Source organism: Mustela lutreola, chromosome 1 (assembly GCF_030435805.1).
Source record: "Mustela lutreola isolate mMusLut2 chromosome 1, mMusLut2.pri, whole genome shotgun sequence".
Taxonomy (NCBI): Eukaryota; Metazoa; Chordata; class Mammalia; order Carnivora; family Mustelidae; genus Mustela; species Mustela lutreola.
The window spans coordinates 34,150,832-34,169,207 of record NC_081290.1 but is presented as its reverse complement, the minus strand read 5'-3'; the positions used below and the strand labels follow the sequence as shown (position 1 = coordinate 34,169,207).

The window sequence follows — 18,376 nt, the reverse complement described above, 5'->3', positions numbered from 1 at the left end:
GTTCAGTGAGGCAGACATCAAGCAAGATCCTAGCCACTTCTGATGTCGTCCTGCTCCAGCCCCTGTGTCCATTTGGGGATCTGGCACCGGCGACCCATGGCTCAGGAGCTACGGGCATCTGAATTCTCCTCCCTTCATTGCCACTGGCAGTGCCTAAGCCACGGTTCTACAAATTCTCATGGAGGCCTGCAGCCTCCCTCCCTCTGACCACCCGTCTGCCCTCACTGCAGCCTCCTGCACACTTCTACAGATATGTCCTTCCAAGAGAATTCACCACCTTTCTCGCCACCATGCCACGTCCCAGACCATTAAAAGTGGGACCCTAAGGCCAGAGTACCTGGGTTTGAATTCCATCTCCATCATCTCCTTTGAGTATCTCTGGGTAAGTCACCTAACCTCTGTGTCTCAGTTTTGTCACCTGTAAAACAGGCATAATGAGGCTTGCTGCAAGGATTAGGTGAATATGGTACATTTGGTGTGATATGTCTAAGCTGTCATCATCATCAAAGTGACTCTTTTAAGAGCTCCCCACTGGCTAACAAATAAAAACCCCCCATTCCATCAATATGCTCTCAAGATACTCCATGTGCAAGTCCAAACTAGGCCCAATTTGCCTCTAGTCTCTATGGACATAAGCCCTTTCCATATCACCTGACCCCCATGGGCACACCAGACTGGGCTCCACACTCTTTACTGAACCTACTGAAAGCTTCCCATTCATACGCCTCAGTCACTTGCTCTGCCTGAGATGTCCCATCAGGGCCTGTTGAACCCTTACTATCTCTCCTGGATGAGCCCAAACACTGATCCTACCCAAGTCACCATGATCAAGACTTCCAGTGGACAGCACTAAAGGTGTTAATACAACTAGCAGGCTTTGTGGCCCTGCCCTTACCTGCCCAATAGCCATCTTTCTGATCTACCTCAAAGAACTAACCTTTATCCTCTTATGACTCCAGCAGTCAGAACAAAAGGCTTTTGCGGCCTTATTCTGAGGGGTCCTTGGGGTCACACATTGCTTCCTGGTTCCTTTGGAATAATAATCTTTCATTAACGAAGAAGAGGATGCACAAGTCAGCCATATATATTTTTATTTTATACACGGATGACTGAAATTGTTTTAGGTCTAAGCTCCAAGGTTACAAAGAAAGTGTCATTTTACTAGATGATGTCTACAATCTCTCTTTATTATTTTGACGGCGCTGGGACTTATAATTCCTTTTTTCCTAACAGCTTAGAAGACAATTTTGCTTTTAGACCTTAAAGTATCTCATAATACACATGATAGCACCACCTGTTTTGTTTTGTGTTTAAAGATTTATTTATTACTTGAGAGAAAGGGGGGAACAAAAAGGGGGAGAGAGAATCTCAAGCAGACTCCTGAGTGTGGAGCCTGATATAGGGCTCAATCCCACAACCCCAAGATTGTGACCTGAGCAGAAACTGAGAGTCGGATGCTCAACCCACTGAGCCACCCAGGTGGCCTCCTAACACTACTTCTCCCTTCCACATGGAAAACGATGCACTGAGTATTTGCACGAAGTCCCAGACAGTGAAAAAGAACCCTAACTTGGATTATTATTTCCAACCCCCCCTCTATTTTCAACAATGCAGAATCCCATGATAAATTATTTTCTATAAAAGTACAGAACTAGCCCCCAGATTTCTTGAAATCCCCAGGGTGGAACTTAGCTGTAAAAAGTTTGAAAAGAAGTAGAAAATTTAATAATCCCATTACCCTGAAATCCAATAAAGCCTGTTGGAGCTTCACATTTTTAAGAAATCAGACTATTTGTGCTATTACCTCAAGTACTGCGATAGCTTCCTACGAAGCCATAAATATATACAATGTAGTTCCCCAGAACACGGACTCAGACGATCATAAAAAAGGCCATAAGGAAGATACCGGCCATGAAGCATGGCTCCACGGTACTTGCTACAGCAGGTTTGTGCAGGCGAGTTCATTTATTTTGAAAATTACATTTCTAAGTCCACAACTCATTGCTTTCAACTGTGAACAACTTTTAATAAAAGTTAGAATGTCCTTCTCAGAGCCGGTTTTCACACAAGCTAAAGGTCATACTGAATATCAAGGAACAGTTAGGAGGCAATCACAGCATACGGGGAAAAGCTCATAACATCTGTATCTTCACGTTTGCTTCAGCTATCATTGCATTCAGCTGCAAGCATCAGAAAACCTAACTAACAGGAAAGTCAATAAACAGGAAGTCATTGGGAGGTTCAAGGCTGCTGGTGTCAGTGCAACAGGAACAATGTCAGAGCAGGTATCCTGGTGATGTTCTCAGATTTTCCTTCACACTTATAACCTCATGGTGACATAAGGGCTGCTGTGCATTCAGAGAGTATCGGTATTCACGGCAGAATGTAGAGGAAAGCAAGTGAGGGCACTGACAGGCTCATGGGTCAGGTTTTATCAGGACCTTAAATGCTTTCCTGGAAACTCCACCCCACACCCCAGTGGACTTAGTCTCAGGAGTGTCCCCCCCACCAACCAGAACCAGGTCATATGACTGCACTAGCTGCGAAGAATCCTGGGAAGTCAGTGGTCAGGACTGACAGGTTGGCTGGGAGCATCACAGCTACTAACTAAGGCTGATCACCACCCCGCTCTGAAGTAAATGCTGAGTCTGTTAGCAAACATGGAGCAGGACAGAGGGCCTGAGTGGGCAATTATTCGTCTCTCTTTTGAGTCACTGTCTTGAGAATAAGAAAGTCATCCAATAAGCAGACAAGATAATTACAGTACTTCCAAAGTGTTTTTTGCTCCCCCAACTCAAAAAGCATCTACTACATAGAAAGTAATGTGTTACAAATTCCAATACCTACAAAACGAAACAAAAACTGGTTAATCTTCAGGTTTCTGTACTCTGGTCTTTCCCCTCTGCATCTGAACAGATAAAAATTGACAGTCAGGTAGGGAAAAGGTGGTGTGAAGTCTTGGTGCTGTGAATCCCCGTCACAACCTGAATGGATTCTACAAAGTTCTACCTGAGGTAAGTTTCACCTTTCGCTAGGAAGGCAGGCCACGTCAGCTGTGATATAAATGTTAAAGATGGGGGTGAAGCATCCGGCCTGTATATTCCCCACTCCGTTTTCCCTTTTCTCTCATCCACCTCCCCTGAGCCTGCATGACCAAACAGGTGCATCTCTTCAGCACCCTGGATCTCCCATGGGATCACCCTCCCTACTTAACATTCAATGGCTTCCCACTGCTATTCAGAAATTATCAAAACCCCCTACCAAGACTCCAAGGAGCCCAGCCTCCTTCCCCAACCTCAGCCCCATCTTTCACCAAGCCTTTATCAGGACCTTAAATGCTTTCCTGGAAACTCTACCCCATGCCTGGTACGCTCTGAACATTCTGGTATCCTTTCCATTCCTTTAACTGTCCCTATTATCACAGACTGCAATGAATGAGCTTTCCTCAGTTCTACAGGGCTGGGCTTTTCCCAGGCTTCCCATCACACATCAAACAGCACTTCCTCAAGGACATCCTCCCTGTGCCACCGACGTCATGGGGGCCCTGCCCAGTAACTCTCCATCATCCTGCTGAGTCCTCCACAGCCAGCCCCACAATCCGTGATTATCTCCTCTGTCTCGGTGGCTTTCTTCTTGTCTCCCTCCATCACTCAAACGAAGCAAAGCTCCAGGGAAGCAGGCCCCTTACCTACCTTAGCCCACTGATCTGTCCCCACAGCCCAGCACACAGAAAGGCTCTGGACCATTCTGCCATCTGCTTCTGGGACCCAGTAGTCACTAACTCCTCGAAGTAGCCACCATAGAGATGCTGTAACCCCCCAGAACCTGCGCCCCCGCAATCCCTGACCTGGGACTCTCCTCTCTCTCCCAAGCTTCTCTTGCTTGTAACCCCTTCCAACTCCTCTCAGGGCTGCTGATGCAGGCGGCCGAGTGGTCTGGAGCACAGAGCCTGCAGCCACACAGTCTGGGCTCAAATCCCAACTACACCGCTTATGGGGTAGCCTGAAAAAAGTTCCTCATCTCCTGTGCCTCAGTGTCCTCATCTGTAACAGAGTGATACCAGAAGCTCCCATGTCATAGACAGCCGCCAGGAGGATTGGGAGAATACACGCTAAGTGCTCAGAACAACGTCAGGCTTGAAAGAGTTCCATTATTAACAACACCGTAGTTAGTAATGTCAATAGCTTATCAGCATGAACAGGCTCTTTGTTTTCGCTCGGATATATTTTTCCCATGCAGCCCCGTTTCCACAGGTCCCTCCACAACCCCCCAACCCCAGGTGCGCCTCGAGTACTACCCACGGCACCTGCAACCCTAGAGTGGCTCTTTTAGCTCTGCAATCTGAATGAATCCCATCTACTCCCAGACCCTTGTCCTACTGGAGGGAGGAGCTCTCAACATTTGGGTTTAAGCCCTTGAATTTCACTGATCACACAGATTACCGGCCTTCCCCTCCTTTGAGCTGCTACACCAACATGATTTGATTCTAATCATTGTTGCCACCTTTGGTCCTGTCTACATATGAAAACATCAACTCTTTGAGGACAAGATGTAACTCTTTTTAGTCCTCCAGAGGAGCGAGCACAACATTAAAAGTACAGCAGATATGGTATCAATCTGTCTGCTCTGATCACCCCTCCAGCCTTAACACCACCTTGTCCCTCAACCAGAGAAAGGGGAAGCATTATTTTAAGCCTTGATTAAACTGGACCCTCAGTGGAAAAGACATGGGTTTCAAAAACGAAAGGTTTCTATCTCCTGACATTCAAAAACACCAGGAAATCCTCTTTACCCCTAGGTGAGCCCCAGTCGCAAGGCTAGAATGGTAGCAGGTACGCACGACTTAGCCAAGTCATGTTGGACTTATTGGTATTGAGTTCCAAGTAAGCAATATGCAACTTATGCTATTTCGGGAATTTTCTTGTACCCTTGGAGATGGGGATCAACACTTCCCATGATTGGATACTCCTGAGAGAGAATTCTAAGGAAAAGACAAATGTAATTCCACAGGCTTATGTATTTTCCATAAAACTGAAAGGAAGAAAATGACTTAAAAGTCTAGATATGGTTCAACAAAGCATTCTCTATAGAATATGCATGCTTGCTTTTTTCTGTTTCTATCCCTCTCTCCATAAACACACACATGTGTGCATGTGCTCATTCAAGAAAGTTTATAAGGTACGGAAGTTAACAACGAACTAACCTACCTGGTGATTCTGAAATATGCCAAGTCATTCCTTTCAGAATTCTATGGGTTCCATCTTGCAAGGATTTTTGTGGCCTTCATTCAGGTCATCAGAGGTCACTTCCCCCAAGAACAGTATTAGATTTGCATAAATGAACAAGTGTCCAGAAAACCTGGAAAAATAACTTTATCTACTTTGTTTTCAAAACTGCCCCCATAAAGTTGCATATTTCTCTTTTTCCCTTTCCAGAGGCTGTTCCCAGACGATGGTCTCCAGCCCCTGAAATCTGGATGGAACATTTCTTCTCAATTACTCTCTTGGCAGGAAGTCCTCTGGCCACTTCCCCAGAGGACAACACACTTTTCTCATTTCTCTCCGAGTCAACACCTACCCACATACACAGAAGGCTAATCCATCCCACCACCCGAAGCTTCTTATGAGATGTAGGACAAATGTGGTTTGGAAGCCCCTGGAGCTGTTGTCCCAAAAAAGCCGGACATGAGGTTTACAGATACCCGCTGCTTTTCAAAAAGGTTCCCCGGGTACAAGAAAGCTGGTCTATGGAAAATAAAAAGGGAAGCCACACTTTGTTCCCTTCAAGGACTGTTCTGCCACATCTTCGAGGCTCATTCCACAGCAAAAGCAGACACCAAACAGACTTCATTCCCGGATGTTCCTTCCTATGACTGAAGACTTGACTCAGGGCCTCTCGGTTCTGCTTTTACTTTTCTTTTCTTCTTTTTTTTTTTTTTTTTAAGATTTTATTCATTTATTTGACAGAGAGAGAGAGATCACAAGTAGGCAGAGAGGTAGGCGGGGGGGGGGGGGGAGCAGGCTCCCCGCTGAGCAGAGAGCCCGATGCGGGGCTCAATCTCAGGTCCCTGAGATCATGACCTGAGCCGAAGGCAGAGGCTTAACCCACTGGGCCACCCAGGCGCCCTTGCTTTTTCTTTTGTTCTTGAAGGGAGAAGTTGGACCCAGAGCATCCATGGGAAGAGAAAATTTTTTTATGACCATGATGAAATACATTTTGCTGTAACACTTCAACTCTCCACCGGAGAAGAAGCAGACCACAGAGGGAATTTAAAAAAAAAAAAAAGTAAAAAGTTACAGAGAAAGGATTTTAATTTGGACAGTTGAACCTTGATTTCTCTCTCCAGAGTGAAAGAGACATCACCTTTCTTTATGACTGTCACCATCAAGATCAAACCCTATTTACCAGACATGAAAACAAGCTCTATTTGATAAGGACTGAAAAACAGAGACAGTAGATAGGCCTCCCATTAGCAATTTCAGAGCTTTGGTTCACATAGTGCATAAAATCTCAAACCTAGCTCACCGATGCCGAGACATGTCCAGGAAGTGGTGCTCTGCAAGGGGTCTGGTGCTTGTGGGTGACACTGTACTTCACCACACTCCACACCCGGGTTCATTCAGGTACAAGGGTCTTTGCAGAACACTGGTTCACTAAATTAATATTTACTTAACACTCAGTTACGCTTAAGGTTCTCTGGAAATCAGAGATTGCAACCTGGTGATTCCAAGGTCTTAAAATCCTGTAATCGGTCTGTGCTAGTCCATATGGTGAGTCAAGATGACAAAGACGGACTCTGCCTGTTCCAAACATACAAAACACCTGAATAAGATAGAACAGCTTTTTTTTTTTTTTTTTTAAACGAAGAAAAGTCAAAATCATGAGAAGGAAATCCCTGGGCTAAAACTGAAGACAGAATTCAAAGTCAGTAAAGACAGTTAAAGCTTGAAGACACAGAAGGATATCAGAGCACGGGAGGACCTTAATGTCAGAGATTCTGATGACCTACGGAGAAGAAAGGGACACACAGTCCAGAGGCCCATGAAACTGGCTAGCCGGAGCTGAGCTATCTGTCTATGCTGGCCGTCACAAGGGGCTGCCCTCAGTAAAACCAAGTCCAGAAAATATCCATTCTCCATCCCCTAGGCTTTGCAAGGAAGCTTTTGCTTAGGGATGAGGAAGGAAGGAAGGAAGGACAGAAGGAAGAAAGGAGGAGGGAGGGGAGGAAAGGGAGAAGGGAGAGAAGGAGAGAGGAAATAAACAAAATTTTAACAGCCTCACCAATATAAAATCAAAATCACAAGATGACTCTCACATGGAGGTATGGTATCTAAATTAGTAACATCCATGTAGTATCAGATTTCCTGGCCCAGAAAATAATACAAAAACTGGTCTGGAAGCAATGATACACACGGAGCACTAACTGAGGAAATGAGAAAATGCTCTGGATTTCCACATTCCTATTCACACTGAATTCCCACAGCAAACAACCCCCATTAATGAGCCCTCAGTGTCAAAGTTTAGGACGAAACAAGGAAAAAAGAGATGGCCAATGTAAATGGCAAAATCTGCATCCAAGAGCTAAAAATAGTAGACAATCCGAAAGAGGCTTTATATTTAAGCAATTGAAGAAAGCAAAAACAGGAGAGCAAAAAAGGGCAGCAGGTGAATTTAAAGAAATCTACTAGAAATTCCAAGAGTACAGGAAGGAAAGAAAACACACACACACACACACACACACACACACACAAAGTATATTATGTACAGAGTGTACACGCACACATACCTACATGCACACAAATCAATTCTATTTCCACATACTAGCAAAGAATAATCTGAAAATGAAATTAAGGAAACAACTATTTATAATAACATCAAAAAGAATGCTTAAAAATAAAATTTAGGAAGTGTTAAGACTTGTATACTGAAAGCTACAACACATCACTGAAAGAAATTAAAGGAGACCTAAGGAAATGAAAAGATATCCATGTATATGGATTTGGAAGGTAATACTATTAAGATGGCAATACCTCCCAAAATTAAACATAATGCCTATCAAAACCCATCTGGCTTCTCTGCAGAAAATGAAAAACATATTCTAGGAAGGGGAAGAAGATTTTTTCAACAAACAGTACTGGGACAAGGAGATACACAGACGCAAAAGAACGAAGCAAACCACTGCTTCAGAACATACTGACTCGGTGACTCAAACACCTAAAGGCAAGCACTGAAATTATAAATTGATCAGGTGTTGGTTCCTTAGATAGGACGTCAAAAGTACAAACAACAACAACAGCAAAAACAGATAAACTGAACTGCATCAAAATGCAAAACTTTCATGCTTCAAAGGACACTATCAATAACGTAAAAATATAGCCCATAGTGGGGCACCTGGGTGGCTCAGTGGGTTAAAGCCTCAGCCTTCAGCTAGGGTCCTGATCCCAGGGTCCTTGGATCGAGCCCCGCATCGGGCTCTCTGCTCATTGGGGAGCCTGCTTCCTCCTCTCTCTCTCTGCCTGCCTCTCTGCCTACTTGTGATCTGTCGAATAAATAAAAATCTTTAAAATATATATATATAGCCCACAGGAGAAAATTTTTAGAAATTGTTTAAGGGTAAAGAATAAATAACCCAAGTTAAAAATGAACAAAGATTTCAAAGATGCTCGCCATCATAAATCACTAGGAAAAGGCAAGTCAAACCCAGATTGAGATACCACCTCACACCCACTAGGACAGCTAGAATCAAAAAGACAGATAAAAAGTGTGGTAAGGGTGTCAAAAAAGTGGAACCCCCATCCATTATTAGTGGGTCTGTAAAAGTGTCTAGCTACTTTGTAAAATAGTTTGGTTTGGCAGTTCCTCACAAAGTTAAAATAGAGTTACCATATGACCCAGCAATTCTGCTCCCGTATATTATCCCAAAGGAAGGAAAACATTTGTGCACTCAAAAATTTGTACATCAGGGGGCGCCTGGGTGGCTCACTGGGTTAAAGCCTCTGCCTTCAGCTCAGGTCCTGATCCCAGGCTCCCGGGATCAAGCCCCGAATCAGGCTCTCTGCTCAGTGGGAAGCCTGCTTCCTCCTCTCTCTCTACTTGTGATTTCTGTCAAATAAATAAAATCTTTAAAAAAAAAAAAAAATTGTACATCAGGCACCTGGGTGGCTTAGTCAGCTGAGCAACTGCCTTTGGCTCAGGACGCGATCCTGGAGTCCCAGGATCAAGTCCAGCAGTGGGCTCTCTGCTCACTCGGGAGTCTGCTTCTCCCTCTGACCATCCCCCCCTTTTGTGCTCTTTCTCTGTCTCTCTCTCTCAAATAAATAATATCTTTTAAAAAAAAAAAAAAAACACTTTGTACAGGAATGCTCATAGCAAGTATTTATGATACCAAAAAGTAAAAACAACTTAAATGTCCATACATGAATGAACAGAAAAACCAGATGTGTACATCTGGTTTATCTGTACAATGGAAAATGAAATATGATTCAACAACAAAAAGAACAAAGTAGCGATAAGCACCACAACATGAATGAACCTTGAAAATGTTACACGAGAGACACAAAGTAGATTCACAGTTTCCGAGAGACGGATACACATGTGTGGTGAAAATGTTCTGGAATCAGGCAGTGGCGACATTATGTATCTTTGTGAATATACAAAACGCTACTGAATTTTATCATTTAAAGGAGTGAATTTTACAAAGTGTGAATTATACCTCATTTAGGGGGCAAAACTCAATGGGAAAATTCAATAATAAGGTTAGAAACAGCCCAAGCGCGAATTCATGAATCGGAAGGTAGTCTGGGTAGCTAACAAGCAGGCTTTACTCCAACAGAATTAAGAGATTTGCCAACAGAACAGTGTCCTGGAATTTGGCATCTCGTTACATCCTCCTTCATACTAAACCTTGCCTCTTACTCTTATCAGATTAACAGGAGTCTTACCCTTTGCCTAAAGTACTTGGCATAGCAATTCAAAGATTAGTTGTTTGAGAGGAAACTAATAATTCTCTAAGTAGATGAAGTAACTTCACACACACACACACACACACACACACGTGTGTGTGTGTGTGTGAGAGAGAGAGAGAGAGAGAGAGTTCATATAAGAGCAAATAGTTGACAGTAACTAGAAAAGGGAAAAGTCCGAGACAGGAAGAGAGAAGGAAGGTGTGGTAAAATGAATTAATGTTGATCCCTCCCCACCCCTCCAAAGATACTCATATCCTGATCCCTGGAACCTTGGAAATTACCTTAGGTGGGCAGTATGGACTCTGCAGATGGGAGAAAGACTAAAGTCTCCACCAGGAGGAGATCTGGATATTCTGGGCACGTAACTGTAAGTACAGTGGCCTTTCTAAGAGAAAAAGGTACCAGGTTTTACTACAGAAGAGATGAAGGTACTGTGAGCAGAGCCTGGTGCGCTCCACTCTGGAGACAGAGAAAGGGGCCCAAGACCAAGGAATAGAGGAAATTCCAGAAGCTGAAACAGTCCTAGATAGTGATTCTCTCCTAGAGCCTCCATGCCAAACCAGCCCAGCAGACACCTGTGTGGCCCAGGAAATCCCCTTTAGACTCCGGGTCTCCAAAATGGTAACACAATATATCAGTTGTTTTAAGTCACTATTTTTGCAGTAGTTTGTTACAGCAGGAAAATAAAAATAATACAGGAGGTTAAGTGGAAGGCCAGGAAGATGTAATTCAGCCTTGACGGGAAATAAAGGAAACTGACCCTGAAACATACCAGGGCATTCAGAGCGGCTTCCCTGCCGGCAGAGGAGGAAACAAAGGAGTTATGGGTAAGAAGGATGTGTCAGGAGGGTGCAAACAATAGGGGACACCGTGTGCAGAAAGAAGCTACCCAAACACAACCAAAGCTAGAGAGCCAAGTGTGTTCAAAAACAGGATTTGGAAAGACTTGTAATGTGCAAGCAATTCCCCAACCCCCATCAATGCTAAGTAAGTTTCAAGTAAGTTTGTTCATTCATTCAATATACATTGATTGAGCACTTACTATGTGTCAGGCCCTGTACTTCTTTACATTCATAACGCTTCCTCAAAATTTTTCCTATGCAAAGCACTCATACAATTACTTGAGAAAGTGGCTGCTAGCACACGGTTTAAGCTAACTAGATAAACTGAAACATTATCCTGTAAAAGCACTTTTATTTCTAATACTGCTATTATAAAGTGGAATTACCTTTACTTATTTGGATGTGATCACTCTTCTTCAAAAGCTGTGGCATGGCCTATCTGCAGGTATTTTCAGCAGTTAAAATCCAAGCTTAAATAATACCTCACTACCCATAGATTTTCCGAGTTCTAGGCTTTGAATATATTTGCTCTGACTCGGACTTGGTTCTTCTTACAGCCAAGGCTCGTTTGCAGTTCTCTCTTTGGAAAACAAATACCACAGAATTTTCAACCTAGAGATTGCCTAATTATCACCCAGTCCAATTCCTCAATTTGCAGCTGTCAGAAACGAGATGCAACTGGTTCTAATAACTTGTCCACATCTTTAGCCCTCGTTGGCAAGGCCAGGACTGAAGCTCAGGCCCCTTGTCTCCCCATCACGGCTCTGCAGCAGCCATAGGCTGCCTGCTCTTCAACCCAGACTTCTAGGTGCAGGGACTCGGTATCAGATCTTACTTAAAATCGTCTGGCCACTGCCATCTATAAAGCTTAAAACCAAGACAAACCACAAAGGATGAAAACAAGCCACATTATCTGCACAAAAACAAACTGAGTTTTTACACATTTGCATCCCACATATTTCATGGAGCTGATCTTTGGCCACTGAACAGATTAAAAAAAAAAAAAAAGTTAAGCCTCGATATTAGGAAAACATAAGGAAATGCCACTTATAACAATGAGGATAGCATATTTCACCTATCGTACCAGAAAGTGCTTTTTTGTCTCCTTCTGTTTCCAGAGTAGGAAGAAATGTGCAGTCCTCGCACAAGGGTGATGGAATGGAAAGAGATTAAACTTCTCCAGAGGGCAGTTGTCTGTATACAGCAATGTCTGTAAAACCTGCAAGCAACACTTGACCTCAGCAGTCTCACTTCCGGACATTTCTTAAGAAGAGAAAAAAGAGTAATGAGGGATGATTAATCCAGAGGACATCAAAAGACTGGAAACATCCTGAATGCCCAACAGCGGGTGACTGCTTTTTGGTTTTGGGGGGGGTTTTAAATATTTTATTTGAGAGAAAGACAGAGAACGGGGCCCGATCCCAGGACCCTGAGATCATGACCTGAGCCGAAGGCAGCTGCTTAACCGAATGAGCCATCCAGGCGCCCAACAGTGGGTGATGGTTAATCACAATATATCCGTGCAATGCAACAACATGTAAGATTGTTACAAATCACACCCTAGAAGAAGATTTACTAATATCAGAAGTTTCCATGATGAATTAAGTGACAAAAAGCATGTCACAAAATAAGACATACAGTATGATCCCGAGAATGTTTCATATAAACGGGCAGACGCACACACGTACACATAAAATGACTAAATGCATGCAAAATGTTACGGTTGGGGGTTTTTTGTGTGTGTCTTTCAGTGTTTACACATTTTCTAAAATAAATGGATTGTTTTTTTTCCCCGTGGACCAAGGAAAAATCTCAACAGCAGTATTTTTAAAATCTTGTTTCTTTCACCTACCCCAACTCCAACAAGCACTCCTCATTCAGAGAATCTTATTACTAAAGCTGTGAGACTCCCCAAGGACTCCTCAGCTGTGATGACCAGCGTCTGGACAGTCCTGCAGGACTTCCTCCCACACCAGGAAAACCAATTAAAACCAGAGCAGAAAGCCCCTCTCTTGGGATCCTGCATCATATCCTGCCTGTCCTGGGCAACGAGACCCACTTGGCTGTTAATGACCTTGAGCACTGCTCTCAGGCTCCTGGTTGGAACCCAAATTCCAAGTGTTTCTGCACATCCCAGCTGAGCTGAGAAACCCTGCTCCTCCCCACTCCCCCAAAACTGAGTCTGTCCAAGTATGTTTTCCAGTATTATGTGATCTACAGGCTACTGCCTCTCAAACTGGGAGTGGAGAACCATGAATGATCACTGAAAATCAATTTTTTGGGAAAGATTTATTTATCTGACAGAGAGAGCACACAAGCAGAGGGAGTGGCAGGCAGAGAGGGAGAGGGAGAAGCAGGCTCCTGGCTAAGCAGGGAGCCTAATGTGGGGCTCGATCCTGGGACCCTGGGATCATGACCTGAGCCGAAGGCAGGTGCTTAACCGACTGAGCCACCCAGGCACCCCTGAAAATCAATTTAAGGAGTCCTGACCAGGTTTGTTTGACCATGGCGGAAGTTCTTCATATCCAGGTAAAGGACCATCGCTGCATTCAACTGTTTTTACTGCTTCCCTCTGAAGCACCACACAGATAAGCCTACCATGGGGCCTGGCGACTTTCGAGTTGCCAGGAAAGTAAATGTACTGGTCTAGAAAGATACTTATGATACCCTATTGAGTAAGCACCATGTGCAACGCTACCCCATTTCTGTGAGTAACAGAAAAGAGATATACTGAGAGGGAATACTTGACATTCAGAAGGGTCTTCCACAAAACACGTAAAGTGGCCATCTCATGTTATATAGGGCTGTGAGAGCTGGTTTCCCCTTTTATTTTAAAATTTTTCTTAATTACACATGCATACCCATATGATTTTAAAAGCATTATTACCCTTACTGTATTTATTAGTCTTACTCTTTATATATGAAGTACTCCTTCTTAGGGCCTCTATGTTATTTGTTTTTTTATGGAATTGTATTGAATAAGAGAGGAGCTAGAGACAGATGTCAGCATTCTTGGATGTGGGCAGAATCCTTTAAGTCTTTAAGACCCATACCACCAAAAGCTCCAGTGGGGAGAAAAGGGGAGGGGACACCACCTGAATAAGCGGTCCCCGGGTCACTCGACAACCCAAGTGCAGGAAAGAAAATAGATGGGAACTGGGGAGCAGAGAAACCTAGGCTCAAATTGCAGCTCTGCTCTAACAAGTCACTTTGCTGTTTTGAGCCTCATTTTCCTTATCTGTGAAATGGGGATAATAAAGAATCTTTAAAATTTGATCCAGTTCAAACTGAGATACTTCTAGTAACTTTAGGACACAGTGCGTGGCATGTAATAGTGCCTGAAACAAAACCAATGCCTTTCATTAGCGACAGCAAGGAAGTCAAGTGGGGGGCAGGGGGCAGGGGGGGAAGAGGCCTAAAGAAACAACCCTATGCGCCTATTACTATTTAAACTTTTAATATTTTATTTACTTTTAAAAAAAAATTTTTTTAAGAAGGCCCAACATGGAACTTGAACTCATGACCCCGAGATTAAGACCTGAGCTGAGATCCAGAGTCTTAGCCAACTAAGCCACCTGGGTGCCCCTGCTTAAACTTTTTAAAGGGCAATTTCTTAAGTACAGAAAAGTAGGAAACCCCCACCTCTGGAAGAGGGAAAGGCAGGTGAAGGAAGGCCAGGGGTGGGGGAGCAGCACAGGGCACAGCACCTGGGCTGCCCTTCAGGCCCTGATTACAGCCATGTGGCCCTGGCCTGCGCCAGTTCCGCCAAGAGCTCTGGAACATGCCTTCCAGGGACCTCCTGAAGAAATGACCAGATCCCACCTCAAGTCCAAGGGGACGCCACAAATATTAGAGGATCTACCACAGATAAAGCCCTGTCCTCACACGCGGAGAGGAAAAGGGAAGTGAAACAGAATTTAGTGTCAAAGTCCAAAGTATCCACATACTCCAAAATTCGGAGAGCAATTTGGGCCACAAGCTGCAGGAGGGAGATCTGAGAGCTCCAGCGGTACCTGCTTCGATTTGGGAACCCAAGGCAGCCTCCTGCGAAAGAGGGCAATACTACTGTGCCCTTGAGCAGAGTAGAGTTCTAGCAGGCACTCAAAGACAAGCCTGCATCACAGAGAGGGACCAGCAGGAGCAATGACGCAGAGACCCAAAGGCCACAGTGGGTCCTGGCAGGAGCAGCCTACTTAGGCTCGTATAAGAAAAACACCAAAAAGTAATACCACCACCACTAACTATTATTAACCATGAGTAACAGGTACTAAAATAAGGGGGAGCGAAAGACAATGCGGAAGACTCAAATGTCAAGCTGACCTTTTGGACCAGAGGGGACCGCACTACACATTCTCGGCAGGGATGGAAGTGATGCTTCTGTCAGATGAATCTGGCTAAATGCACAAGTCAAATTTGTAGGGTGAGAGACTCCTGACTGCAGAGGTCAGGAGACTAGCGCCAGAGTCCAGACCCCGACCGCTGGAGTTAGAGCAGTTCAGTGCAAACACAAACAAACAAGGATGCAATCTTCTTAGTAACTCCCGGGATAATTTCCAAACACCAGTCTTAACACAAGCACAAATACCAGCCTAAAATATCATCCACTCTAGCTATTGACTTCTTCCTTTGGTGTTCAGCAGCTGTCATTCCATATTCCACCAAGGAACAGCCTCCTGTCCTGAAAGAGAATTGCCCTGAATGGGAAAATAAGGATCCCAAGAGAGAAAAAAGCTCAAGGTTCCCATTTGCCACATGAGCCTCAAAAATGGTTCAGAGCGCGGCACGGTGTACCAACAACCCTCAACCGATGCTTCTGACCACACTTGAGGACAAAATTAGAAACTCTGGAGAATTTTTTTTTCCCCTGAAATGTTTCCTCTTCTCCAGGAACAGTGTGGTCCTGTTCAGACCTAGTCCTGGCCGAGAGGCTCCAGGTCGTCTTGACTTCCTTTTGCCTCAGGTGACAGAAGACAAGGCAGCTGAGGTGAATGCTTCCTACTGCTACGAGTGGCCACTAAAGAACATCAGAACGTCGGCTGGAGGCTTCAACAGCAAATCTTATTGAATAATGAGGAGGAGGGAGATACAAGGGGGAGGAAGGGGAGAACAGAAAACACACCCCCATAAAATAAATGCTGGTCTGAACTTACTGCAATAAGGGATCAACTCTGTAAAAAGGAGACGAAAAGCACAAAAGGGTGAGAAGCACGTTCTAATGTCCTGGGAAGGATGTTTCAAGCAAGGCGTTCTGCAAACACGCTGAAGGCCAAGTGACCATCGTGTGTGCCCACTGCAGAACGCAGCTGCACGCCCTCCTTCCCGCCAGGAAAAATGCACCAGTGACATGCACAGCAGAGGCCTCTGGGAATGGCTAGCGTGTTCCTGGCACCCAGGAAGGGTAAAAGCAGGACAGTTTACTCCTCGAGAGCTCTGAACAAGAAGTTGAGTGATGAAGAAAGGCGCCTTTCAACTCCTCGACAGCCCGGACTCTGAAGCTCAGGGCCCCCTTGGAAAACTACAAAGAGGTTCGATGAATCACTCCCGAAGATGGGGAATGATGACGAGGTCCACAGGCGTGAACTGCCCTTCCACCATCCTAAGAACCCAAACTTTCCCATGTCAACCCTTTGGAAAGAAGAATGTTCTTCCAAATGCAGTAGACTGAACCACACATGATTAGCATTTTTGCAGGTCGAAAGTGGTCAAAAAATAACAACATTCCATGTTTCAATCACAGTACGTGGCTTCCAACTTCTTCCACAGCCGGAAGCGGCAAATTGTTTCTTAACAGGACAGACCGTAGGTATTTTCAGCTCTGAGGGCCAAGAGGCAAAGTAGATTCTGTAGGTACTTACATAACCATTTAAAAATATGAAAACCATTGTTAGCTCCTACAAAAACGGGCGTGGGCTGGATTTGGCCCGGCCGGGGGTGGGAAGGGGAGGGGGCGCGAGGGGGAGCAGTTTGCTGACCTCTATTTTACAGTCTATAAGGGTAAATTTTTTCTGTTGTTCACTATGAAAATTGCTAATTTTAGGCTAAAGTCATGCCGCCGGAGGATGCTAAAGGATGCGGATAGAAGCTGTTTATCCCACCCGTGCGGGCGGCATCACTGGAGGTTGGTCTGAATCTCCGCTCTCTTGTCAGCTCTCCCTTCCCCGGCTGCTTCTAACCACCGGGCTTATTTTAGAAGCAATCGTCTGGGGGAGGGTTTGAGGGCAGTTCTAACTTTCCTATGAAGTAAAAAATGGAGATGGACCAGGAAATGAGACTTAAAGGTGAGTGTGAATAAACATAATGATGAAAGGAACACGGGAGCAAAGGAACACCGGGGAATTGCTCCGAGCATGTCCCTGATCTGAAGCCAAAATTCCAAGGGTCCAGAGGAAGCAACAAAAGCAAATAAATATCTCAGCAGAGGGCCCAAAGCTAAAAGACTAACCTGAACAAAAAGATAAGTTGATGACAAACCCTCCTTTATAGAAACAGGAGAGATAATTAAAAGGGCGATAATACTTTTCCTCCTAAGTCAGTCGGGGGTAGGCCATACTGTAGCCATTCCCAGAAGACTATCACCAGAAAAACTTAAGTTTTGGGGCACCTGGGTGGCTCAGTGGGTTAAGCCACTGCCTTCGGCTCAGGTCATGGTCTCAGGGTCTTGGGATCAAGCTCCACATCGGGTTCTCTGCACAGCGGGGAGCCTGCTTCCCCCCTCTCTCTACCTGCCTCTCTGCCTACTTGTGATCTCTGTCAAATGAATAAAATCTTTAAAAAAAAGAGAGAGAAAGAAAGGAAAGAAAAACTTAAGTTTTGTGAGACACTGAAAGACATCGCTAGGGAATGAGGTGTTTCCTCCTTTGGAGAATGCTGGCAAGCGGCCGGGACTCTTCCCCTAACGCATGTTTGACAACGACATATCCAGGAAGACCTCTCTTCTGAGTCCAGGAATTCTTTTATTTAAAAGAATTATAAAAATCAGTAGGAAATGATCTTCCTTTATGGCATCGCTATTGTTTCAAATGTTATAGACCTCTGATGCAAAAGAGGAAAGCTTAAAAAAAAAAAAAAAAAAAAAAAACACGAATCCTGACTATGAATAGATACATTGAAAGAGAAAGCGGAGATTGCTCATATATGCATCTGGCCTTCTCTGGCCACTGGATTAGAAAAACCCAAACTTCAGGAACATTTCTCATCCTTCGATATTAAACATGTCCCCTAGAGCAATCCATCCTCCCTCGTTTCTAAACACTCTCGTTTCAATCTTACAGACCTTCTGTAATATTCTACAGTGAGCGTTCTGCAATATTCTACAATGAAAGTTAAAAGGGGGAAGAAAGGGAGATCCAATCCCATACGTACATGAGCTGCCTGGGTGACAGGGAGCCTCCTGGTACCGTCTGCCCATAGTGACCGGTCAGGACATTAGCAGGGCCCTTGGCGGTTTCCAAGTACTCAGGAAAGACGGAGATGGTTTGCTGGGGTGGGGGAGAGGGGAGGAGACCAAAAAAGGGGGGAAAAAAAAAAGTAGAAACAAAGCAGAGATTTAGGATAATGACTACATTTTTT

General features: G+C 44.5%; 1 protein-coding gene across 12 annotated transcripts in view; it reads right to left on the bottom strand.

Annotated features, from left to right (window-relative positions):
* APBB2 (amyloid beta precursor protein binding family B member 2) overlaps positions 1–18,376 on the bottom strand; it is a 368,905-nt gene that overhangs the window by 207,207 nt on the left and 143,322 nt on the right. For 8 of the 12 annotated variants that reach the window (XM_059162875.1, XM_059162941.1, XM_059162883.1 and 5 more), the window contains one exon: positions 18,170–18,285. The exons of 3 other annotated variants lie outside the window; for them this stretch is intronic. In XM_059162875.1, the coding sequence (XP_059018858.1) occupies positions 18,170–18,215 (46 nt within the window). In that variant the 5' untranslated portion in view covers positions 18,216–18,285. Of the gene's footprint in view, positions 1–11,891; positions 12,071–18,169; positions 18,286–18,376 lie in introns of all 12 variants that reach the window. One more of the 12 variants, XM_059162904.1, reaches the window with a different exon arrangement.